Source organism: Stegostoma tigrinum, chromosome 22 (assembly GCF_030684315.1).
Source record: "Stegostoma tigrinum isolate sSteTig4 chromosome 22, sSteTig4.hap1, whole genome shotgun sequence".
NCBI lineage: Eukaryota > Metazoa > Chordata > Chondrichthyes > Orectolobiformes > Stegostomatidae > Stegostoma > Stegostoma tigrinum.
This window is the reverse complement of record NC_081375.1, coordinates 21463683-21490735: the sequence shown is the minus strand read 5'-3', so window position 1 is coordinate 21490735 and position 27053 is coordinate 21463683. Positions and strand designations below refer to the sequence as shown.

General features: G+C 42.6%; 1 protein-coding gene across 1 annotated transcript; it reads left to right on the top strand.

Moving 5' to 3' along the window:
• Positions 1-4250: 4250 nt before the first annotated feature.
• On the top strand, positions 4251-25625 carry LOC125463719 (fatty acid-binding protein 1, liver-like). The gene is made up of 4 exons (XM_048555335.2): positions 4251-4526; positions 9364-9536; positions 20408-20500; positions 23712-25625. Exons 1-4 carry the CDS (start codon positions 4460-4462, stop codon positions 23760-23762), a joined length of 384 nt encoding a protein of 127 aa, XP_048411292.1. The 5' UTR covers positions 4251-4459; the 3' UTR covers positions 23763-25625.
• The last annotated feature ends 1428 nt before the right edge of the window (positions 25626-27053 follow it).

The window sequence follows — 27053 nt, the reverse complement described above, 5'->3', positions numbered from 1 at the left end:
TGTCTATCACCTGCTTTTCCTATTTGGTATGGAAGTTGCCCTGTTTTGTTGCTTCACCAGGTTTATACCTTTTTGATTTGATATGCCTTAAGCTGTTCCTAACGTGCTGTCCTTCACTCTTGGTTTCTATCTAGTACAAGCTGAGGTATTAATGTGAGATCCTAGCTGTTAAATCAGTAGCAGAAAGACTGTTGGGTAAGTGTTTCTGAAAGGACAGTGTTTCTTCACTGAATATGATTTTTTCTAAACTTTTTGGACTTTTTTATTTCCTGAATCCTAGTATTCTAAAAAGAATCACCTGGGTGTTTCAAGTTGTTCAGGGTGTGGGGTAGCTTAGAAAACCTGAAGTATTCCAAGGAAGAAACCTGACTTCAGACATGAAATGGGGAACTTGGAAGACTGGAGTTCCAAATCAAAATTTAAATTTCTGAGATGACACTTGAATTGGAATCCTGTGATCTTTCTCCTCCAGCATCGAACATACTCCCTCCCCAAACCTTTTGTCAAGTTCTTATGTCAGCCTTCAAAATGGGATTGTTTCTACAATGTCATCCTGGTCCAGTCTGTAATCATCCTGAACACCTCATCTCCTTTCCACAGCACCTTCCCTTGGAATCACAGGAGGTGAATATCCATGCTTTTACCACCTCTCTCCTCATCATCCAAGGTCCCAAATACTCCTTCCACTTGAAGCGTTGTCCCGTTTTACATTTAGTATACTGTAAATGCCATCCACAATTGATCTTCCCAAAATAAGAGGCTACAAGGCACAGCATCAACTCTTGATCTACAAGCATGACCCAAGCTTCTGGTATGTTTGCTATTTTCATTCACCACCTTGCTCTCTCACTCTCATTTCTATCCATGACCTGTTGCAGTGTTCCAGTGAAGCTCAGCCTTAGCTTCCAATGAAGTACTTCATAGCCCTCTGACACTATACTTAGCTCAACGATGTCAGACCATGAAATCTGTCTTCCATTATGATATTTTTTGGTTTTCATTTGGGCAAAGTCTGAATTCTGTTTATTGTGGGTTTTATTTTGCTTTTGGACTGAGAAGTTCATTGTCCTCTCATTCATACACTGAAAAAATATTTTGCTTCTGTAAGAGAGCCTATTTGAGCTGACTAATTTTGACTTTGGAGATGGTAGGAACTGCAGATGCTGGAGAATCTCTGAGATAACAAGTGTAGAGCTGGATGAACACAGCAGGCCAAGCAGCATCAGAGGAGCAGGAAGGCTGATGTTTCTTGCCCTAGACCATTCTTCAGTTTGCCTTCAGTTCTGAAGAAGTTGTTTTGACTAAAACATGGGATGGATTTTTTGCAGACTCCTGGAGACTCCATAAACTTTACAAAAGAGTGGGTGTAATCCAGATTCAGAAGGTCTGCTTCACCATTTGATCATCTAATTAATGCTATTTGGGGGGAAATACATGGGACTTGACTCACACGAGGAAAGCTCAAACTCTAATGGAGGTCACTCGACTTCAGTACAGAGTTCAGACAGATCCCAGTTTGGCATTGGCAAGAGCATTGACACAATGGGTAGGACTCAGTTTTTCTTTTCCTAGACTAGACCGAAATGCTTGTGAAGAATAGATAAAATCCATAAAACTGTTGAGCTGTGATTTCATTTAATTTTTAAAAAAAAGACACCCTGTGTCAGTGAGAGTTTGGGGAAAAAAAGTAGCCCATCTTCTAGCTACAGTATCCAGTTGTTGACATTTCCCAGGGGTTATAATTATGTCTGTATTTTTGCTTGCCAGCTTTCTACAATGAAAAATGCTCTCAGCGGGGGATAATCTGACAATTCGGAGGTTTTTTTTCAAAGATTAGATGTTTTGTAGGCTTATGAGTATAAATCAGGTTGACTTTTATAAGGAATTAAGTAATTAAGATTTAAAAGTTTGAAACGGCCTTTCGAGGATAGGTTTTTTTAAGTACAGTGAAGACTATAATAAATTTAGATCATTTTATTCCATCTCAACAAGATTCTTGCGGTCTGCTCAAGTTGGAGACTTGAGTTGCATACAGATTGTTGGAGCAAAAATCATAGGACCCTTACAATGTGGGGACAGGCTATTTATCCCCTATTGAGCCCCTTGAGAATCCCATCCAGACACTTTGCCCACCCTCTCTTATCTCTGTACCCCATGGCCTGCACACTTTGGGCAACGTAGCCTGGCCAATCCACCTAACCTGCACATCTTTGGACTGTGGGAAGAAACTGGAGCACCCTCAGGAAATCCTCGTAGACACTGGGAGACCAAACTCCACACAGACAGTCACCCAAGACTGGAATCAAACCCAGGTCCCTGGTGCTGTGAAGCAGCAGTGCTCCCCACTGAGCTACCATGCTGCCCTTCGAGCCAATGGGTGGGATGGGAAAGGCTTGATATTCAAGCAAAATACTGCAGACTCTGGAAATCTTAACAAAAAATGAAGTGCTACAGAAACTTGGCAGATTTGATATCATCTGTTTTTCTATGTCCGAAGTTAGTGTTACTGTTGTTCCAGTGTTACAGTGCAACTCAGCCCAATGTCCAGTCTGATCTGATGTGACTTTTCAGCACTTCAGAACAGTTTTTATGGGGTGGTACCAAGTTGGCAAGTGTTATAAGGAATCACAGGGTGGTGAATTATTTGGCGTGGGGACGGCGGAATGGTGTGTGTGAGGGTCGATGTCTGAGGCTCCAAAATCTAAGGGAACAACCAGGATAAGGTCCCAGACATTGTTGGCAGCTCTTTTAATGAGCTCAGTTAGGTCTCTCAGCAGCCCGTGAGCCTGACTCCATATTGCACACTTCTCCTACCTTCACCCCCAACACCACCACAAATGCACACACGTGATCTCGACACAAGGACAGACACATGTCTCCACAGATATTGCCAGGACCTGCTGAGTATTTCCAACACTCTGTTTTTATTCCAGTGATGCAGTCTGGATTTGAGAGAGACAATTCAGTCAGAGAAGACTGAGTTCTAGTGTTTCTATATATTTGTGCTGGAGGTTTACACATGGGAATTAATGTTCACTTGCTCCAGACCAAGATACACTTGTTGCTCTTCCAAAACTGAGACGAAAAACATTTTTCAATTAACCTTTATTTTAGCCCTAAGACCACTTATTTCTTTTACCATTAATAATGTAAACCTTGTATGTTACCAAAGCTTTAAAAGAAAAATGGTTTTACTGTACTCTCTGTGAATATTTTTAGAAACCTTGTATACTTGTGAAATCTTAGTCATTACATAAGGGAAAATATTCATCAAGTTGAACATTCTTCTCACGTAAAGCCTGTGAGGAGGGTTCGTGTTGAAGTCTTAATAAAGCTTAAACAGAATTACTCATCACAGTGCCTTAAGATCCTCTGGACAATTTATGTTGCATTTTGTGAATTCCTATCCAAGTTTAACCTAAAATTACTAGTTAGAACCTCTTGATGGCATGCTGTTTCTCTATGTACGTGCAACAATCAATCTAATTACTTCACAGCACATTCTTTATAATCAGAGTTATCAAATGATATATTATTAAATACGTTGTTGTGTCATGTAAGCGAACATAGCAAGAGAGCAGAAATGAGCAATAGACTTTACAATATGGTTGCTATTGACAGTCAACAGTGATATAAGTAATCAATAGCTACAATTTAATATAAGACTAAGATTGCAAATAAAAATAATGCCATTACATTGTCATTGGAAAATATGGAACAACAGTAGAAGTTTAAAGTATTGTCTGTGTGTCACTGCAAAAGAATTTTGGAATCCCCACTGCACATATAGGTTAATATTTACTTTGAGAACTGTGTATTGCTGATGGCACATGAGGTGTGCGAGTATCACTAGAAAGTGACTGCACATCATTTGGATTTTGCATTGAGTGAAGTAGGGCTGCAGTGTGGCACAAATACAAGTGTTTTTAAAGTTCCCATGTGGAACAATAGGTACTTGGAAGCTGGAGAAAATAATTGTTTGTTTGTATCTGTACTAAAATACTGTATGGAAGATCCAATGTTAAGAGTCATAACAAGCAGCTAAGCATTCTTTGGGTTACTGGTAACTAACGCTGAAAGCATCCATGTAACCTTTACCTAATTTTTACCACAAAGCCCAATAGTTCAGGAGGTAATCCTCAACTAGAATATATTATAATTATAGACCACATTGTAAATAGTGACGTTTCTTTCATTACTTTTGTTCAAAAACAAGCCTCAGCTGCATTGTTTTTCCATTGCCAGTCCCCTGGGTTACCACTGGTAATCCTGTATAAACAGAAAATTACCACGTTATTTACAGGTTCAAGTATTCAATTGTTGGTAGTATGTGACTATATTAATTTTCAAGGTGTTGCTGGTTGTGTTTTTTTTTTGAAAATTAGTTTGTAGGCAGCTGTAAGACCTTTCAATATTCCCCAGAATCAAGTCTTCCCTGCATTGCAGCAATAGATTCTAGATGGCATTCAGTGGAAAGTACGAATTGGAGAGTCAAGAAAACTTTGAGCAGCTCATGAAAGCTCTCGGTAAGTTTAACCTGCAACTTCTAATCTTTTGCTTTTATATGGCATTATGTTCAGTGTCAATAAATTGATACAAAAGCATTACCTACTTAAAATCAGTCCCAGTTACGGTGAAGCAGTGTGGTTGAACGCCGAGTTCACTCATCTTAGAAAAAGATCTGTACCACATTTTATCTTTCTGCAACTTTCATTGAAATGGCTTTGAAATCAAGCCAGTAGGACAATTCTGCAAATACATTTTTCAATTAGCAAAATGATCCATATTACTTTAGTAGATGTGTAAATGTTAATTTGTGGAATAATATAATTAAATGAAGGTAATCAGAAGCTGAAATGTGGAAGGGTTGTTGAACCTGAAACATTAACTGATTTCTCTCCACGGATGCTGCCAGCCCTGCTGAGCTTTTCCAGTAATTTCTGGTTTTGTTGCTGAAATGTGTGTGTTGTTCTTAGTGCAGTGAGGGTTTTGAGCAAAAGGATGCCTGTCAGAAAACAAAATGAAAGGGAATTTGAGCATGCTACTTCAGTTTCTTCAAGATTCTGTAAGATTTTTGAACGAATGATCTATCAAAGGATTAAGTATGAATTATACTCCAATGAGCTTTTTATTCCTTGCCATTTTACATAATGGTCCCTGGCTTGTGGTGAAACACCAAAAAAGGAAAAGTCTGATCCAAACTCTGATCTTTCTGCTCAGTTCTTCAATCCCTTCTTGCAATCTCTTCTTTTTTTAATTCCCTCCAATTACGTCCACTTACTTTCTTTGTCTTTGACTGCTTGCATGTTAACCGTCTATTTTCATGTTCTGTGTACAAATCTGACTTAATGCTTGATTTGACTGTCAGCTTAATGATAACAGGGTACCACATCACAATATAGTTTCTTTCTCACACTTCAGTTTTTTATGTGTTTTTCATAAAAATGAATAATTTTTAATTTGCGGTTACAAGTTTGATTTCCCCAGTTAGTGATCACAGAAGATTCTTTCTGTTTCTCGGTAGTTTGCAAATGGTGTATACCTTTTATAGTATGCCACTGTTAAATCATAATAGTACTTAGCTACCATGTCACTTTTACCAATGGTATGGCATGCCGCAGTGCAAAGTCGTAGGAGCGTATGAATGGCCAGATCCGGGTTAATTGTTTCTGTGGCAAGGTCCTGCGCTCAAATAACAACATTAAGAAGAAATACAGAATGGAAGTTTTCGGACAAGCGGGAAAGTTTGAGGAAGATTTCAATGCCATGTAGTTCCTAACAGCGTTACTGGAGTAGCACTCCTTTTGGGTGATGTTAATCAAGGATGATCAATTGGAAAAGCTGGCTTGTGGGAGATTTAAAGAAAGTGAATCCATTCATGTTTATGTGGGATAAACCTTTTAAAGAATGATACAAACTGGTGTTGCTGATAAATCAAAGGATATTAGTGCACCTCCCCACCTCTCTGCCTTTCCAAAGGCACAAACTATTTTCTTCTTAGCTATGGAATCATGGAAGGTGGTTATAACGGAAATAAATTAAATGATTGGAATCATGGGAATGAAATAGAACCTGATAGGTTAAGGCCAACAGTATGGCTTTGTGTTTTGTAATATGCACATAGTGTAGGCATTAAATTTGATCTGATCACAGTTCTAAACATAGTTTTGTGCCATATCCGCAATGTTGTGCCAGTTTGGTGCTGGGTAGAACTGAAACAAAAGAAGCTTTAGTTTCCATAAAATAGCTTGTTGTAAACTTTTTAACAGGGAAGTGCATGCATGCCCACCATTTTTACATATATCTGCTTACTTACCCTTTCATTCTTCTTGGATAATGCACAGGGACAGTCGATATCAGGGAACATGAAGAGTGACAAGTGTGGCTTAACAAAATGTGACTCAAATTTCAAGCCTATTTAAATATTTGCAGCTGTGTTTGTTTTTAGTCAGTGACCTGCATCAATCTGTTTGGCACTTGTAATACAAACTAGTAGTTTCACTTCACCAGGCACATGATCTATAAGCATTTCAATATGACACTCCATGATGCCAAGATGCAGGACATCTCTTTTGGGCTGAAGAAGAACTTGGAGTGTGAGGGGAAGAATCCAGTTGTTGCAGTCAATTTGGTATCAATAGCACTGATAGGACTAGGAAAGAGGTTCTGATGAGGGATTACAAGTATACTGGGAATACATTAAAAGGCAGAACCAAAAATATGATGATCTCTATATTACTACCTGAGCCACATGCAAATTGGTGTACATTTGCACATTGGCTGGATAAGTTAGACGGACAAGGGTAACATGGAATATGAATTTCCAGTGTGACTTTATTATAGTATGAAGCAGAACCTCCCCAGGCATTTTTAAAGCGTGTAATGTGTAATAGGGTAAGATTGATAAGAGATCTCATGGTTAAGAATACTCTAGGGGTAGCAATTGCAATAAGGTAGTATTTCAAATTCAGCTTGAGGGAGAACAAATTGTGCCTTAAACCAATGTTCTCAAACTATGTAAGGACAATTACAGATGTATGAAGAAAGGTTTTTCTTTTGAGGGCTGAGAAAAGAGGTTAAGGGGAAAGGTAGTGAATGAGCAGTGACAGACATTTATGCAGATATTTCATAATGCTCAGCAAAAAAAAACTCTGGTTTAAAAGAACGAGGAGCCACCTGAGGTTAACGAATGTGATCAAGAAGGACATACTGACAGAAACAAAGGCGTTTAAGCAGAGAAACCGAGGGGCAGGGCAGGCCTGAGGATTGGGATTTTCTTTAGGAACCAGCAGCAGATGACTGAAAAGCTAAGAGAGAAAGAAAATTATTTGATCATGAAAATACTTTGGCAAAACATATAAAAACAAACAGCAAGAGCTTGTGTGGGTGCATCAAACATAAATAGCTGAAGTATGGAAGATGCAATTGAGTAATTAGTAATAAGGAGCAAGGAAATGGCAGGTAATCCAATAGTCTTCATGGTGGAGGATCATTTAGTAATAATACACCCTTACAATAACAGATAAACAAGGTGCTAATTAGAGGAAAGATGTTGACACAGTCTCTACATGGAGGTCAAAGTATTTGATGAACTGATGGGACGAAAGGCAAACATTGCCAGGACCTGTTGGCCTGAATCCAAGGTTTAAAGGAAATGGCTGCAGAGACAGTGGAAATATTGGTCAAGATATTCCAGAATTCATTGGATTCTATGAACGTTCCTGCAGATTGGAAACCTGTAAACGTGACACTGCAAGAAGGGATGGAGACAGAAAGCAAAAAATCTATAGGCATTTAGCTTGACGTGTCATTGGGAAAATGCTGGACTCCATAATTAAGGAATAAATAGCAGGATACTTAGAAAAGCTTAACACAATCAGACAGAGTCAGCATAGTTTGTGAATGGAAATCATGTTTGACAAATTTGCTTGTTCTTTGATACTGCAAGCACAATTGATAAAGGGGAACCACTAGATTGTAGTATATTTATTCTTTCAAAAGGATCAGTAAGGCTCCACATAAAAAGTTTTTGTACAAGATAGGAGCTCATGGTATTGGGGTTAATGTATTAGCATGTATTGAGAACTGGTTAACAAACAGAAGACAGAGTCAGGATTAATGGATGTTTTTCGGATTGGAATGGTATAACTAGTGGGATGCCACAAGGGCTTTAATTATGTACTATCTGTATTAATGATTGGGAGGAGGGGCAGAATGAATGTATTCAAATTGGATGGTGATACAAAAATAGGTGGGAGGGCATGTTGTGATAGGGGCATAAGGAATCTGCAGGGGGGTATAGATAGGTTGAGTGAGTGAACAAGACATGGCAGACGAACTTTAACAGCAGAATGTGAAGTCACAAATGTTGGTAGGAAGGATTAAAAGCTAGACTATTACTTAAATGAAGAGATACTTCAACAAGCAACAATGCAGAGGGGCCTGGGTGTTCTTATACATGAAATACAGCATGTTGAGATGCAGGTGCAGCAGCTAATTAAGAAACAAATGGAATTTTGGCCTTTACTGCTGGGCATATGGAGTTTAACATTAGGGAAGTGCTGTTTCAACTCTGCACGGCATTGGTGAGGCCACACCTGGAATATTGTGTACAGTTCGTGACTCCATAGTTATGAAAGGATATACTAGCATTGGAAGCAGTTCAAAACAGATTCTTTAAGGCTGATTCCTGAGGTGAAGGAGTTGATTTACCAAGAATAGCTGAACAGGTTAGGCCTTTATTCGTTAGGGTTTAGATGAATGAGGGATGACTTTATCAAAAGATCAAATGCTTTATACACAATAGCCTGAGGGAGCTTTGACAGAGTAAACATTGGAAAAAAATGTCTCCGTTACTGGGGGAGTCTCAAACCAGGTGTTATAGTTCAGGATGAGAGAACATACATTTAAAATTGGGACACACTGGAATTCTCCCAGAGGGTTGTGTATGTCTGGAATTCTTTACATAGAGACTTGTGGAGGCTAGATCACTGAAAGCATAAAATATCAGGGAATTGACAACAATGCAGAGCTGTCAATAAAGAAGAGTTGAGGCGTGAGACAGATCACTCATGACATGAGGGGCCGAATGGCCTACTTCTCGTATTTCTTATGTTCAGCAATAAAAATTGTGCTGGAGCATTGTGACTCCATACTTCCGAATTGACGATCTCCTGTGATTTAACAGAAAATGGAAAATTATCTTGTGGTAGTAGTAAATCGTAGAGCTAAATAAATTTGGTTCATGTTGCAAATTCTGTGTAGGTCTTTACTTGAGCACAATTGATTAGGAGATTTGGAAAGTTTTTTTTTAACCTTGGATAAAAATTTGACTTTTTTTGTGCATTTGTATTTCTTTACTAGGACTTTCAGATAATACAATTCAGAAATATAAAGACCTCGGCAGAGTTATTGAGCTTACTCAAAATGGGAAATCATTTCAAGCTATTTACAATTATGGCAGCAAAGCAATTACCAATGAATTCACTATTGGACAAGAAAGTGAGTTTGTAACATTCACAGGGCATAGAGTCAAGGTAAGATTGCTCAGTTTTTGTAGAAGCATAAGAACTTTTTAAAATGGATTTGGTGTTCTCCTTTTAATGATCAATGACCCAGGTGCAAATTTCTGTGTGAGGCTCACTAAAAACTACAAAACCACTGACAAAATTTTAAAAATATATGTTGACTTTGTTTCCATGAACCTCTATAATAATTGAGTAAAATGTGGTGTAACATTACTTCACCCTGTTCAGTTGCATTTCATGAATGACATTCCAGTGATTCAAACAAATCTGGGGAAAGAATTCTGAATTGTATTTGGTCATCCATTTCTGAAACTATGTTTTTCACTTGTTCTTGAGCAGGCATGACTATTTGTATTCGTGTGATCTCTCTCTATTATACACAGCAGTCCTTTGGTATATAACTTTTTTTCATTTAAAATCTCCAGTGCAATTATAAGGCCTGAAAATGTATTCTAAAATTGACAGAATTTTACTTGAAAAGTTCTGTTTAAAAATTTATATTGAATAAAACTGAAGGAACTGTAGTCTTTTGAGGATGCTGCTATTTTGTAATTTGACAAACTTTCATAATGATGTCTAAAGTCAGGGAGGAAAAATTTGGGATTATGTGCCTTTTTTTTCATGATTTGTGAATATTCCACAGCACAGCTAATGTGTAACCCCTGATTTTATTGTAGGAAATATAGCAGCCAATTCTCACACAGCAATTTTCCATAAATATCAATGAAGTAATGACCAGATAATTGATTTTAAGTGACGTTGGTTGAGAGAGAAATATTGACCAAGACGCTGGGAAGAACTTCTGGGATCATCATCGAAATAGGACAAATTAGATTGATTTACTGGCACCTGGGAAGCAATTGGGTTTTTGGTTTGGTTAAATGTCTCATTAGGAAAAATGACACTTCCAACAGTGCCAAAGAAAGTTGGAACTAGATCAGCTTTGGGCAGATATTAATAAATGCCATTTTGAAGAAATACTGAGGTCTGGCATGAGTTTATCTGAACAGACAAACCAATACCAAACAGTTTTGAAGCATTTTACAGCTGATAAAGCACTTATGAAAGTCACTGTTGTGATGCAGCTCTCCTACAGTGCTGCACTGGAGTTTCAACCTAGATTTTGAGCCTAAGCCACTGTCATGGAACTTGAAACCTTCTGGCTCAGCCATGATCCACAATTGCACCATAAAAGTACTGTGGGTAGAATTTTCTGAATTGTCCCACAGATTTTAAAAGTGGAGAGGAATTGGCGTTAAGAACTTAACTGGGCAGGAGGCAAAAAATTCTGTTTCCTAATGCTGGGTTAATGTTTTGCAATGGAGTTCTCAGAACCTTCTCAGGCTGGTCAGCTATCTGTTTTATATTTATTAAAATGTTACAAACATTCATTAAGATCTCAGCCCACTGGAGTTACACTCACAGAAGCAATCTAAGGCCAAAAATGGGAAACACGTGTTATTATGAATCAGCTGATATAAAGGCTTGAAGCTAGGCAGGATAGATTCTTTCTTCCAAGCTCTGGTGATTTATAAACATATCCAGTTAATTATCTCCTTCATAACAAGGTGTTATTTTGCAAAAAAAATTTGGTGTTTAGGTTGAAGCCTATCCCTGATGATCAACTCATTAGAAGTCAAAATAACGTGCAGCCTGGTTTGCTGTTGTTAAATACCAAATGTTAGAGATTGAAGTCTAACTGAACCATCAAGCCTGTCCAACTGGGACAGACATATTGGCTGATCCTGGCAAACCTAATCTGGGCTGGCACATGGGGGCTGATTGAAAATGAGACTGAACACAGAAGATCAATGTTTGTACTTGTGTCCTTGATCCATGCAAGCCTTTGGTGAAGTGTTACCAGCTGTGTAAATTTTCCTATTTATGACGGAGCATGAGCACTGAATGTTGCAGGAGGGATAATGTTTTCACGTGAACCCTGGCAGATGTGTGAGAGGGAGTCCCACTGTGATGCCAATGGCACTACATTGAAGTCACAGACATTGATTGAACAAGAGGTGCCTGAGAGAGACCCAACCTCCTGGGTGACAGTCCTGTGCAATGGGCACCTTACAATGCTATGTCACTTGGGAGTCTAAAGCATTGAGCAGATAGTGGCACTTACCCTGGTAGAGTGCAGGAGACCATTCCTCCTCTTGTGGCACTGGAGCCAGGTTCTCATGAGCTACCCAAGGACACTGCCGCCTGCAGCCAGCTCCGTCCAGTCAGTCTTTGTCAGTCAGAGTGAACCTTGCTGCCATTTGTAGGGAAAGGAACTTCTCATGGTTAGCCTGGAGGGGGCATTGTTAAAGCATACTGTTGTTTTTTGCCTGATGTCTGACAACTCCAGGGGGTAGATATGGTTGATGAGCAGAGATTGAGTGATGGTCTGGGGCTGTAGAAAGTGAAGTGCTTTTAAATTTGGCACCTGTGTGTTGAGCTCCAAAAGGTCCCAGCAGTCCTCAAAACTACTTCCACATAATTCAATGGTTTACCTGTGCGTGCAAATGAAATGAGCTGAGAAGAATGCAATCACATTGGGGGGGTGGGGGGTGTTGGGGGGGCGGGGGGTGGGAACCTGACTCTCACAAGGGGAAGTGTCTCCTTTTTTTTATATGCACACCTCCACACTTAAAGTGCAATTTTTTTTGAGACAAAGCATGTACTATAAATGTCATATGGTCATTGATTACAATGAAGCAGCCTCAAAAATACGTTGACAGCCTCAAACTGCATCCTCTATAGTATCACAGCACCCCTTTCTAAAAGAAAATTGTATTTGTAGGTTAGACCGGAAAAAAAATGGAAAAATAACCGACTTTACCAGAGAATGAGGCACTATACTATATTTATCTTCAGGAGTTGTTGAAATAATTTAACTGGCTTATCTTTTGGCAATTATTTGGCAGATATAGGAGGTGGTGTTGGGTGTGTTGAAAAACATTAGGGTGAATAAGCTCCCAGGGCCTGATGGGATCTAACCCAAGATGCTGAGAGAGGCAACGGAGGAGATTATTGGGGCCCTGACAGAGATCTTTGTATCCTCTTTAGCCACAGGCGAGTTCCCACAAGACTGGAGAACAAGAAATGCTTTTCCTTTGTTTGAGAAGAGTAATGGAGATAATCCTGTAAATTATAGGCTGGTGAACCGTACATCAGTGGCAGAGAAATTATTAGAGAAGATTCTGAGGGACAGGATTTACTTGCATTTGGAAAAGAATGGACCTATTATGGACAGTCAGCATGGCTTTGTGTGGGAGAGGTCTTGTCTTAAACTTTTTTGAGGAAATGAGGGAGATGATTGATGAAGATAGGACAGTTTTTGTTCTCTAAATGGACTTTAACAAAACATTTGATGAGGTCCCTCATAGTAGGCTGGTCCAGAAGATTAAGTCTTGTGGAATCCATGGTAAGTTGGCAAATTGGATACGAAATTGGCTTGGTCATAGAACACAGAGGGCAGTTGTGGAATGCTGTTTTTCCAACTCGAGGTTTGTGACCAGTGGTGTTCCGGAAGGAACAGGTCTGGGACTTCTGTTGTTTGTAATATAAATAACATAGACAAAAATGTAGCTGATCTGACTAGGAATTTTGCAGACAACACAAAAGTTATTGGAGACAACAAAATGTGAGGCTGGATGAACACAGCAGGCCAAGCAGCATCTCAGGAGCACAAAAGCTGACGTTTCGGGCCAAGACCCTTCGTCGATGAAGGGTGTAGGCCCGAAACATCAGCTTTTGTGCTCCTGAGATGCTGCTTGGCCTGCTGTGTTCATCCAGCCTCACATTTTGTTGTCTTGGATTCTCCAGCATCTGCAGTTCCCATTATCTCACAAAAGTTATTGGAGTTGTGGATATTAAGGATGATTATCAGAGGATATTACCGGATACAACATACTGGAAAAATGCCTGGTCTGGAAAGACTCTTGAACTCTGATCCAAAACCTTCAGAACCAGTCTCAGGCCACAGCAAACTCGGTGCACTTACGATTCAGGCACTGAACCTGAGCTGCATCCTAAGTGCAAAGGTTTTAATGTGTGCTGTCAAATTTGAGGATAAAAGAAAAGCATCTCTTCAGACAATACCGCCCTCATAGGGAGGAAGATAGGAACAGCAGAAAGTCACTCGGCCTCTTGTGATCATTCTGAACCCATTTAGATCGTGGCTGATCCATCATCCTTGACCTCTCTCCATCTAACTCAACATCTGCATAATACGCCTTCATCATGTTTAGTTAATAATAATCTATCAATGCTCCTGTAGTTTAGAATTTGGTCCGTATATGTTGTTTTCCTGTGGACGCTGGTCGAGCGAACAGCCAATGGGGAACTTGAAACCAGCGTCTACAGGAAAACAACACATACGGACCAAATACTGAACTACAGGAGCAACCATCCCAACACCCACAAACGAAGCTGCATTAGAACATTATTCCAACGAGCCACCACACACTGCAGCACAGAGGAACTATGAAGAGCAGAAGAAAATCACCTTTACAGCGTATTCAAAAAGAACCCAATGAACACAGTCCGCTGATTTCTCAGCAACAAACCCAAACAAACAGACAAAACGTGCCCAGAAACCATAACCACTCTCCCCTACATCAAAGACATTTCCGAAATGACTGCCAGACTACTCGGTCCTCTTGGCACCACGATAGCCCACAAACCCACCAACACACTAAAACAGCAGCTAATGAACTTAAAAGACCCTGTACAGACAACAAGCAAAACGAACGTCATCTACAAAATACCTTGCAAGAACTGTGACAATCACTACATTGGACAAACTGGCAGAAAGCTGGCCACCAGGATACATGAACATCAACTAGCCACAAAACGACATGACCCACTATCACTAGTATCCTTACATACAGATGAGGAAGGACACCACTTTGATTGGGACAACACATCCATCCTAGGACAAGCCAAACAGAGACACGCACGAGAATTCCTAGAAGCATGGCATTCCAACCGGAACTCCATCAACAAACACACTGATTTGGAGCCAATCTACCACCCTCTGAGAAAAAGAACAGGAAATGACATCACCCACGCAGGAAATGACATCACCAACCCAAGGAAACCTAAACAGATAAATAGAAAGTGGGACGTAACACCAGCGCTTCATTGGAGGCTCACTGATGATGTTACCTAGAATGGTGACGAAACATCTGGGAACAAACCGGCAAGCTCAGTGAACTAGCTTACATCTCGAACACAATAAAGACCCACTCTCTTGTGGACCGAGAGGACGAGAGTGCCATCTTGGAGGTGAAAGGAGGACGTCGGGTTGGCTGTGCACCCTTGCAACCAGTGGATCTTAATGCTGGCTTCGGCCTAACGCTGGTTCAGGGGAGCAGCCAACCTGCAACGATGGCTGCGGCAAGTGCTCGTGCCCCAGGTCAGGGGGCCCGGAACACCATCCGTGTTTCTGTGAAGAAGGTGGATGAAGGTGCACCTGTGGACCGCACCTTCTTCGTGAAGAGGTTCCTGTTGGACTGTTGTGGGTTCGCTGCTGCGGACATTTACTGCCTGCAGGATTTCCCTGGAGGAGGTTTTTACGACGTGACCTTCAGGAGTTCCAAGTTTTGCGAGCGCTTCCTGGAGGTTTTCAAGGAGAAAGGAGGTGAGGGCCCCCTCTCTGTATTGACCGCTGTCCCACTGTTTGTGATGCCAGCACAGAGGAGCCGTATGGTGACTGTACCCATGTGCAACCCGCATGTGCCAGCAGTTGATGTCCTGACCTTCCTCGGAAGGTATGTGAAGGTGGAAGGGGACCTAACTGACATCGTGGACCCCTTTGGCATCTGGACGAGTAAGAGGCAGGTCAAGGTGACGCTGAGGATGGGCGCAGACGGGAATGGCGCACACCCACCGTCCAGCTTCACGATCGGCGGGAGCAGGGGCTACCTGACCTATGCAGGGCAACCTAAAGTCTGCCATGCCTGTGGTAGGTCAGGTCACATGGCGGCCGACTGCAAAGCCACCATCTGCAGGGAGGAGGGACACCTTGCAAAGGATTGCCCACGAGAGAGAAGCTGCAACCTTTGCGGGGAAGCGGGCCACTTCTGTAGGGCATGCCCGCGGCGGGGTACCACCTACGCCCAGGTCGCCGGCAGGGGGAATGCGGGGCCAGCCCCCCCGGAGCAGAGGAAGGCACCAGGGCCCAGCAAGGACCCCACTAATGTGCAGGAGGGCCCAGCCCTGCAGGATGGGCCCGAGGCCAGCAAAGCACCCCTGCAGGCTCCGATCCCCCCCCGATAACCCGGAGCCAATGGAGGCGGCGACAGGCGACCCAGGGGAGTGGACAACAGTCCGGAAAGCGAGGAGGAAGGTGCGTCGACGGGCCCAGGAACCGCAACCATCAGGCGAGAAGAGGCAGCTACAGGAGGGCTATAAGAGCTCCTCTGACGAGGAGGATTCGGAGAGGGCCCACCCGAAGCAGAAGTTAAAGGTCTCGAGGGGGAAGGAAAGCAGCACCCCGCTTCCAGGTGACGGGAGGCGTCCTGAGGCTCCCTCCGACACCCAGTCAAGTGCCGCTGGAGCACTGGAGGGCCCCCCAGAACTTCCAGGCAGGAAGGAGGAAACAGCGCGTCCCCAGCCTGAACCGGAGCCGGACCCTCCTGCCTCCGCAACCCTATCGGGGGGATGCCACCCGGAAGGCAGCACGGACGGTTTCCTGAGCCCGGAGAGCGTCCAGCAGTTAGCCCGGGCAATGGGCATGAAGGGACAGATGGAGGGGCTGGACCTTGGACTTGGGGAGGGTACTGCGGTCACTGCCCACAATGGGGGTACGAGTTGCGAGCATTAATGTGCGCAGCGTCAAGTCAACCGCGAGATGTGTGTCCACGTTGGCCTACCTGACCACCATCAAGGCGGACCTCCTGTTTCTGCAGGAGTGCGGGATACCGCACCTCGGCAGGTACGGGAAATGGTCCGGCGCCTGGACCTGTGGGCCTTCGATCTGGTCGGGGGGTAACGACTGTCGCTCCTCGGGCCTGGCTATTCTGCTGCGGGGGCGCGACTTCACCATCTCTCAAGTTCAGGAGGTGGTGGTGGGGGGCGCCTCCTAGTGGCTGACATCACCTACAGGAATGCTCCCCTGAGGCTGATCAATGTGTACGCCCCAGCGGTACGGAGTGAGCGGTTGGCCATCCTGCAGCGGCTTCCACCCCTGCTGGTTACGTCCAGGCTGGTCATCCTAGGCGGAGACTTCAACTGCATCATTGATGCAGATGGAAGTTCCGGCGTGGGGACAGTGGGTGGGAGGAGTCAACTGGACGTCACGTCCAGATTCCTGATGGGCACGGTGAAGGACGCCAAGCTGTTCGACGTCTTCAGCACCCCTGCAGACGGAGCGCAGCAGAGGTACACCTGGTCGCGGCCAGACGGGTCTATCCGCTCAAGGATAGACTTCCTGTTTGTGTCACGGACGTTCTCGGTGAGGTCCAGCGGCGTCGAGCTGGTGTTCTTCTCTGACCACTGCCTCCTGCTGGCCGACTGTCACTTACAGGACGACCAGCCGGCCGGCAAGGGGACGTGGAAGCTCAACACAACTCTGTTGACCCCAGAGAACGTCGAGGAGCTTAAGAGGGAGTACGCCGGTTGGAGAACCATGAAACCCCTCTTTGAGTCTCCAGGCGACTGGTGGGAGACGGTGAAGGAGAACATCAAGAGGTTCTTTGTCCTCAAGGGTGTTCAGAAGGCAAGAGAGAGGCGGGGAAAGTTGTTGCGACTCCAGAAAAGGGTGCAGAACCTGCTCCTGCAGTTGATGGGGGTCGATGTCACGGAGGACCTCCGCGAGGTGAGGGGCCAGCAAGCCTCGCTCTTCGCCGCGGAGGCCTCCAGGATAATCTTCCGGTCCAGGGTCCGCTCCGTGGAGCAGGACGAGACGTGCTCGCGTTTCTTCTTTCAGAAGGCGCACAAAGAGAGCTCTGTGCTTAGCCGGCTGAAGGAGGACAACGGCTCGGTGACGTCGTCGCGACCCGACATTGAGGATCAGCAGATCCTTCTATGCCGGACTGTACGACACGAAGCCCACGGACAGCACGGCCTCCGAGTCATTCCTGTCGTCTATCACGGAGGTCTTAGACGACGGCACGAGGGAGTGGCTGGACCGGCCGATATCCCTGGACGAGCTGGCCAGAGCCCTCAAGTCCTTGCAGAGGAATAGGACTCCCGGAAGCGACGGCTTACCGGTCGAGCTGTATTCCGCTCTGTGGGGCCTGGTTGGCCAGGACCTGCTGGAGGTGTACGATAGTGCGCTTCGGGCAGGGGAAATGTGCAAGTCCATGAGGAAGGGCATCATCACCCTCATTTACAAGAGGAAGGGGGAGAGGGAAGAAATTAAGAATTGGCGTCCCATTTCACTTTTGAACGTGGACTACAAAATCCTGGCCAAGGTCATTGCCAACCGGGTCAGGTCTGTCCTGGAGTCGGTCATTCACCCTGACCAAACCTGTGCTGTGCCGGGCAGGAAGATCGCTGAGAGCCTCACGCTCATCAGGGATACGATCGCCTACGTACAGGACAGGCGGGTGGACACCTGCCTCGTCAGCCTGGACCAGGAGAAGGCCTTCGACAGGGTCTCTCATGCTTACGTGAGGGACGTCCTCTCCAAATTGGGGTTCGGGGAGTTCATCCGCAATTGGATCCGGCTGCTCTACGCCAACATCGTTAGCGCAGTCTCGATCAACGGGTGGGAATCAGACAGTTTTCCTGTTAGATCTGGAGTCAGGCAGGGCTGCCCACTCTCTCCTGCCTTGTTCGTGTGCTGTGTGGAGCCCTTCGCCGCCTCTATCAGGAAGGACGTGAGCCTGAAGGGCGTGCCTATCCCAGGCAGTGGAGGCCTTCAGGTCAAGACCTCCCTGTACATGGACGATGTCGCCGTCTTCTGCACCGATCGTGAGTAGACTATTGGACGTCTGCGGCCAGTTTGAACTGGCCTCGGGTGCCAAAGTCAATAGGGGTAAGAGCTAGGTCATGTTCTTCGGGAACTGGGACGACTGCTCCTTCATCCCCTTCACCGTCAGGACAGACTACCTGAAGGTGCTGGGTGTTTGGTTCGGTGGAGCTGGGGCGTGCACTAAGACTTGGGAGGAGCGTATCGCCAAATTGAAGCAGAAGCTGCGCAGGTGGACGCTCCGGTCCCCCTCCATCGCGGGTAAGAACCTGGTTGTCAGGTGCGAGGGGCTTTCGGTACTGTTGTATGTGGCGCAGGCCTGGCCTACTCCCTGGACCTGCGCCGCTGCGGTCACCCGGGCCATCTTCCACTTCATTTGGGGGTCGAGGATGGACCCGGTCTGCAGAGACACCATGTACAAAGACCTGGAAAATGGGGGGAAGGGCGTACCGAACGCCACCCTTGCCCTGACGGCTACCTTTGTGTGCGGCTGCATCAAGCTGTGCGTAGATCCTCAGTACGCAAACACCAAGTGTCACTACTTACTGAGGTGCTACCTGTGCCCGGTGTTGCGAAGGATGGGCCTGGCCTTGTTGCCGCGGAACGCTCCGAGTAGTTGGACCGTTCCGTACCACCTGTCCTTCGTGGAGAAATTTTTGAAGGGAAACACCTTTGACCACAAGGCTGTCAGGCAGTGGTCAGCACGTAGTATCCTCGGGACCCTTCAGGAAAAGGAGAGGGTGGATCCCGTTGTGTGGTTCCCCACGCAGACTGCCAAAGTCGTTTGGCAGAATGCCTCATCACCAGAACTTTCAAACAAGCACAAGGACATTGCTTGGTTGGCAGTGAGAGGGGCTCTGCCAGTGAGATCCTTTATGCATGCCCGGAATCTCTGCACCACCGCACGCTGCCCTCGAGGTGGCTGCGGGGGGGACGAGACTGTCGATCACCTCCTACTGGAGTGTGCCTATGCGCAGGAGGTCTGGAGGGGGATGCAGTGGTATTTGTCGAGGTTCGTCCCGAGCAGCTCCGTGACGCGGGACTCCGTGCTCTACGGGCTGTTTCCGGGGACGCACACCGAGACCATCATCAACTGCGCCTGGAGGACCATCAACGCGGTGACAGACGCTCTTTGGTCTGCCTGCAACTTGCTGGTCTGCCAGCTGAAAGAACTGACCCCGACCGAATGTTGCAGACTGGCGCACTCCAAGGTCCAGGACTACGTGCTGAGAGACGCGCTAAAGCTTGGGGCAGCCGCTGCCAAGGCGCGGTGGGGAAAGACCACCGTATGAGCCCCCTCGTCCAGAAAAGGGAAAAGAACCCTATCTGGTAACTGGGCCCAGCTGGCGCCTTCCCCAACTGGTCAGGGGGCCAACTGGGACTGTGCGGGGTGACGACTGCCGGGGCGGTTTCTTTGCTTTGTTTTTTTTTCTCTGTTTTGTTTCTTTTTTCCTTTAGTTGGTGTACGTACCCCCGGGTAACCCGGAGCGGCTTGCATGACTGGGTAGGTGTATAAATGTTTTATTTTTTGTACATTCTGTGAATAAAGTATATTTTTTCAAATAAAAAAAAGTGACGAAACGTCTGAAAACTAACCTTCCAGCTCAGTGAGCAAACTCACATCCAGAACCTCAACCTGAGCTACAAATCTTCTCAAAACTCGCTAATAAAAGCAACTATTCCACTAATATTTTAGGTTACTTTGTGTACTTTCCGTAGATGTACTGAAATATGTACATTGAGTTTGAAAGCTATTTGGACCTCTGCTGTTTAGCCGTATATCATTTAGCATGTACTCTGTTCTATCATTTTTCGATCCAAAGTGCTTCAACTCACACTTGCCTGCACAGATATCCATCTGCTAGAGTTTGCCAGAGGATTATTCACACTAGTGATTAATTTAGTAATTACTTGTAATTTAAAAAAAATTTAATCCATTGAAGAAACTGTATATAATCCTGCTGTTTGTGTTTAGGCTTTGGCAAAGATAGAAGGTGAGAATAAGCTTGTCATCACAATGGATGGACTGACTGCAGCCATGGAGTTGAGTGGAGACAAAATAATTGAAGTAAGTTTTTGTTATTATTGGCACCACCATTGAAGCTGTTTTTTTTTGGGATTGCTCAAAAACTTATCAATGGCACAATTCTGAGAGTGCCAGGAATTCTGATTACATTAGGTTTCTGGAAACTTCTTTCAAAATCACAGACCTGAATATACAGTTCTTGAATTTAGTTTACTTATTTCCTGTATTGATGTTTTAAGTCAGTAGGCGTGCACATAATCAATGCGTGCGTTTCAAAAACCAAAATAGAATAAAATACCAGTTGAGGTCATTCTGCGATTTAAAACTAAATAAGTGATGCTATTATTCTAGTTACTTAACCAGAGCACAAATTATATAAAGGCTACTCATCATCAAAATATTATGATGAATGCCTCAAATTACTTAACATAAGGCAATGCATTTGTGTAGGATCAAAGGTTGTAAACTTTGACATGTTTCAGTTCCCTAACTGGCGAAACAATGATATATTTCCAAATGAAAGGTTACAGACAATATGACCAGCCTATTAAATGTACACAATTGTACACAAACTAATACCTAATTAATGAAAGAGCTTCTGTAGCCACTTTGGTTGATGTATAAATATTAAGGAAAATGCCACATGTAGGCAAGTTCTTCAGATTTAACAGGGCAATTCTAATCTATCTTGTCTTTTGAAAATGGCCATGATAGACTAATTACACTCTACTGTTCTCCAATATCTATTGCAAAAAGTACATATACAAAGCTGTGTTAAATTGTGTTTTCAGTGTCTTCATGCCTCTAGTCTGTTTTAAAAAAAACCAGCAGGGGGCGGTGCGGTACCCGGGTGGTTAAAAACAACAGGGGGTGCTGCGGTACCTGGGTGGAAAAAAACAGCAGGGGGCGGTGCGGTACCTGGGTGGAAAAAAACAGCAGGGGGCGGTGCGGTACCTGGGTGGTAAAAACAGCAGGGGGGGGCGGTGCGGTACCCGGGTGGAAAAAAACAGCAGGGGGCGGTGCGGTACCTGGGTGGTAAAAACAGCAGGGGGGGCGGTGCGGTACCCGGGTGGTTAAAAACAGCAGGGGGCGGTGCGGTACCCGGGTGGTAAAAACAGCAGCGGGTGCTGCGGTACCCGGGTGGTTAAAAACAGCAGGGGGCGGTGCAGTACCTGGGTGGTAAAAACAGCAGGGGGCGCTGCAGTACCCGGGTGGTAAAAACAGCAGGGGGCGGTGCAGTACCCGGGTGGTTAAAAACCGCAGGTTTGGTAATCCAGTGGCTCCCCTTAATGCTACAATTAAATAATCATCAATAATCATAAAAATCATCTGCTTCACTAATGTCCTTTTTCGGATGGAAATCTGACGTCCTTACCTGATCTGGCCTCCATGTAATTCCAAGTCCACAGTAATCTGGTTGACTTTCCTCCAAAATGGTCAAGCAAGCCACTCAGTTCAAGGGCAAAGAAGGATGGACAAAAATTGCTGGTCTTGCTGGCAACTGTCGCATGCCATGAACATGCCATGTTTTCTGTGCGAATGCCATCACCACATTGGCACTCCCTGGGGTCTAACCAGTGGAGGTTGCGTGACGCCTGGTATTAACTGCTGACTGGATAGGCAAAAAGGAAGTTTGATTTTAATTTTGTCAGTCTAGGCCAGGAAGGCTAGGATTGGGGGTCACTGTCACCATATTATCTCTTCCCTCCCCCACCCTCTGCTGCAGAGGTTAGTGTTTCCTTGGAAATTTTTTTAGGCCCAAACAATTTGATTTTTGTGGTGCGCTTGAGCTGACTGGCTGCATGGGGCGTGTTTAGTTTCTGGAAACCCCCATTTTGGCCTAATGCTGAAAAGGCCCAGTCCTTAAAACTAAACCAGCCTCCCAAGAATTTTGCCTGTCAGCAACCAAAATCCTCTCCAAACAAAAACTCAGTTTTGCCTCTTTAGAAATACCTGTTTTTTCCATTTTAAATATCATTTATCATCAATATCATTAAATGTCCTTAAGGGGAGGCAATGGCCTAGTGGTATTATTGTTGGACTGTTAATCCAGACACCCAGATAACATTCTAAAGACTCCGGTTCAAACCCTGCCATGTCAGATGGTGAAATTTGAATTCAATAAAAATCTGGAATTAAGAATCTAATGATAGCCAAGAATCCATCGTCAATTGTTGGAAAAATCCGTCTGGTCCACTCATGTCCTTTAGGGAAGGAAACTTCCATCCTTACCTGGTCTGGACTACATGTGACTCCAGATTCACAGCAATGTTGTTGACTCTTAACTGCCTTCTGGGCAATAAGTGCTGCCTGGCCAGCAACGTCCTTATCCCGTGAAAGAATAAAGGGAAAAATAATGAAAAATTCCATCTTGAAACTGTTCCACTATTCTACCTTTTCTTTCTCTTCTCCTTTATGACATTTCTTCAAATGTTTATGCCCGATTAAGCATTTTTCCACCAATTTTAAAATCCCCCAATGACAAATCTTCAGCTCATTTTTCATTCTCTGGAAGATTTTACTAGATTAACTGCATTGTATAAATACAAGCTGTTGCTATTGTCCATAAACTCTTAGTCTTCAAGTTTGCACACATTTATAGCAGTGTAAGAGGTATAATTAAATCCTACAGGATTTATAATTTTCGCTAGCTCGTATATTAACCTTAAACCGTTTCATGCAATGTCATGATTTATCAAATGGGCCTTCTGTGATTCTTCAATCCTAATAAAATGTTCCCTTTCAGTTTTCCTCACTAACTGAATTAACACCAAAATCAAAATGCTACTTTTTACACTTAAATTTTTTATTCTAAAATCATTTCTATACAAATCTTTTTTGCATTAACTTTACATATTGCAAAATTTGAAATAATGTGAATAAAGGTAATACAGATGGGAATTGGCCAAAGGGCATTCACTATGAAATGAGATTGTGAATAATTTCTGCATATCAATAGGAAAAAATCTCTGGATCCTTTTATTCTTAGATATTGTAGAATCCTCACCATTTGTTTTGGAACTCTTCTCATTTTCCATCCCTTTTTTTAAATAGTTCAATAAATCAACCTATTGAAGAGTATATACTGAAATATTGACCCAGTTTTTCCTCTTTTTAGATGCTTTCAACTAACGACAAGTCAACACATTGTAGTTTTACCCTTGATTAGCCTAAATTAGAATACTTTGTTAAGGTGAATGTAAAACGTCCATTTGAAGCGATTCACTTCTATTCTTTGTCTCATTTCATTTAGACTCTGACTAATGGAGAAACTACTGCAAAGAAAATTTGGAAAAGAATTTAAAGTGTACAAAACGGATTTGAACACCACAAAGCCGACGCCGCATGGTGTCAAATTTGTATAATTGAAATGAAAGCAATGGAATTAGATTAATAGCTGTGAATGAATTATTACTAGCATATTTCTTTATAATGTAATATTTTTTCATCCTCTATCTAGATTAAATTTGGAATAAACACTTACAGTCAATCCATGAAAACCCCTTGCCTCTTGGCTGCGATTAAGTTGTAGGGAATCTGGGATGAAAAATTGGCATTTGAAACAATTCTAACATGCATAACAGGAAAGACATCAAGTTTATGAAAAAGATTTCTTTTGTGTGAACTGAATAAAGACAGGTGGTTTTATGTAAAGCATGTAGCCAGCCAGAACTGCATTTTCATATCATAGTTTCATTCTCTTGAAATAGTCAAATGTTTTCTTGCTAAACTGTTCTTGTTTACTTATACATATATGCTTATTTGATTTTACTGCATATGAATGATGCATTTTTATTGAATCATTAAAATAGATCAAGTAACCCATGAAATGACAGATCATTAATTATTAGTGGTTCATTACAGGTTGAATAAAAACAAATCTCACAGTTAACCCTTTACTATTAGTCTATGGTCAATCACCTGATTTGAGTCCCTCTATTACAAATTCAGAGACATTATTGCAGTTAACACTGACATCCGTGCCAAACTAAAATCTTAAAACCTATTTGGTTGTAGCCCAGCTTCTATAGAGTTACTCGGAGATAAAGTGACTGTTATAGTATTTAATTCATGCTCAGAAAATAAGGTATTTAGAAAGTTGACTTTCCCTTTTAAAAAGTCATAATGAAAAGTCAAACCGTATTGGATACATAGAGTTACTAAATATTCATAATTTTTTTTCCATTTTAATCATGACTACTACCAAAAAACAGTCATCTTCCAGATTTGTTTACTGTCAATTGTGTTGAGGAACCTGGACAATGGTCAAGCCAACTCTGCCACCTGCAGGCCAGATGTTCATTGAGAGGACATCGGAATTAAAGTTAATATATTAAATTCTTATTTTAGTAGACTGTGGATAATATTCAAATTTTTATAATTTGATTTATAAAAGAAATCATTTTTCACCTGTCAAGCATTGAATTGTAGTGGTATTTTAAAAGTTAAACCAAATAACACTTTTCTTCATCAAGTTCTACTCTTGATGTTTTGCATTTAACTTATGCACCAAAACTAATTTGAACTATCAAATGATTTGAATCAATTTGAAGCAGTATTTTAAAAAAAGCACAATGAAGTGGAAATCTTTGAAGTATCATAACATTTGAGTTAATTCATGAACATAAATTGTATATTTTTGTCATTGGTTTACTATCTGGATTGGTAATTATTTAATATTGCAGTGTGAAAATAAAAGTAGTTATATTTTTCTGTGATTGCTATTGCAAACTACCCAGTCATGCCTTCCCAATTCCCAAAATAAAAACTAAAATATTCTATTTGAATGAATTTGCAGATGTTGCGCTGTGTGTCAACACTGTTTAATCACAATTACCGTTCAAACAATCAAATAATTAAGTTGGTTGCGCCCTGAAGTGATATAAAATCCCCAATTAGACTTTGGTTTATTTCTGGTGTGTGCTATCTTGAACAGGTGACTTAGGAGGAGAAGTTAGCTTTGCTTACCTTGATAGCAAAACAATGAACAACATTGTGTCATTTAAACTGAGATGATTTCCACATAAATATAATTATTAAAGACATTTGCCCACCAGGAAAGAGGCTTTGACTTGAATTTGATTTGTTTATGCCAATGACTATGATTGTTTATTCATAAATATTCTTTATTAAACAAATAAAGTTAACAATGGGCATTACGACTCTGCCATCAACAAGCCAAACAAAATAAGCTGAATAGTTTGAATGAAGTAGCAAGATTTTAAGACTTCAGACTGAGATCCTCGGGCAGCATGTTGTTCACTGGTATCTTCCATAGCCTTGCAACTGTGCTCATCGCTCCAGCTGTGGACAAGGGACACAAAATGAGATGGATTTGAAGTGCTGTAGAACAAATCGTGATTTTTGGAAAGATCATTTCTAGAGATATAAAGATACATTTAACTTCAGTCAATGAATGCTGTTCAAGTTATAATCTGAAATATTCACTCTTGCATTGTGACAAACTCAAACGGTTGTGAACTGGGGAGTCACAAAGGAAGCACACTTTAAATGGGTGTCTGACCCTAAAAGGTCTGAAACCTAGCTGCAGAAATGCTAATACTTCAATATGCTACAGAAAGAGTCCATTTGTACCTTTTTCTGCAATTTCTGAAAGTGGAACATGAGCGGCTTATAAGGGAAAGTATGTTCAATATATAGTTTTTCCATTTAACCCTTCATATTTAAAGTGTTCATAAGAGGACCTGATTATTTTATTTTAGAATGTATATGCTAATTTGATGACATCATTCTGATGTTTAGAATGTAAGCAGCTGACAGTAAGACGACCAGCTTCCTTCCTTTCTTGGCTGCTGATTGAAAACTTCGTTTCATCCCTTAAAGTAATGCAGAGAGGTTACTGCTGCATTCAGCCTCCATTCTTTTAAAAAACAAAAATAATCTTGATTTGTATCTCACTTCCAATTCAAGGGATAATCTATGAAAGTAACTCCTTGTTCTTAGTAATACAAAGGGATTTTGTGGATTGGATTTGAAGATTGCACAAAAGAGGATATGAAAAGATGCCCAAAAGTAGTTCATTATGTATGTAATCCCATTGTGTCAATCCTTTCGGGGGTCTCTGTGTTCAGTTAATTGAATCAAAGAAATTTATAACCAAATTGGTACATAGCACATGTGTCAGCTCTTCAACTGAAGATTTCTATTTTAATTCTATGTGTATGCCTTATTTTAAAGTATTTTTATTTTAGGTGGTAGGATTTCAGAGAATGCCAAGGGTCGATTATTTTTTAAAAAAAAAAGAAAATAGAATAGGCTGAGTACCCACAAAAGTCATCCAAACTTGGTTCATGGGTAAATTATTGGAAAATACTTTGAGACACTGTATTAATAATCCTTGATAGAAATATAGATTCATCATGACAGTCAACATGTAGTTGTGAATAGTAGGTTGTTTTGACCAAGATGACTCAATTTTTGGAGAGTAACAAGGAGGGCCAACATGGTTATGTAATCTACTTTAAACTTAGCAAGGTTGCTGATGAGATCCCCGGTAGCTAACTAATGAAAAGCAAAGCACTTTGGTATCCAAACGCAAGTGGCAAACAGGATCCAAAATTTGCTTGTTTTTTTT

What these genes read in the sequence shown, in the direction of transcription:
- LOC125463719 (XM_048555335.2), top strand. Translation starts at nt 4,460, where the DNA reads ATGGCATTCAGTGGAAAGTACGAATTGGAGAGTCAAGAAAACTTTGAG. An exon ending in TCACAGGGCATAGAGTCAAG is followed by an intron (nt 9,537 to 20,407) that starts GTAAGATTGCTC and finishes GTTTGTGTTTAG; the next exon opens with GCTTTGGCAAAGATAGAAGG. An exon ending in GTGGAGACAAAATAATTGAA is followed by an intron (nt 20,501 to 23,711) that starts GTAAGTTTTTGT and finishes CATTTCATTTAG; the next exon opens with ACTCTGACTAATGGAGAAAC.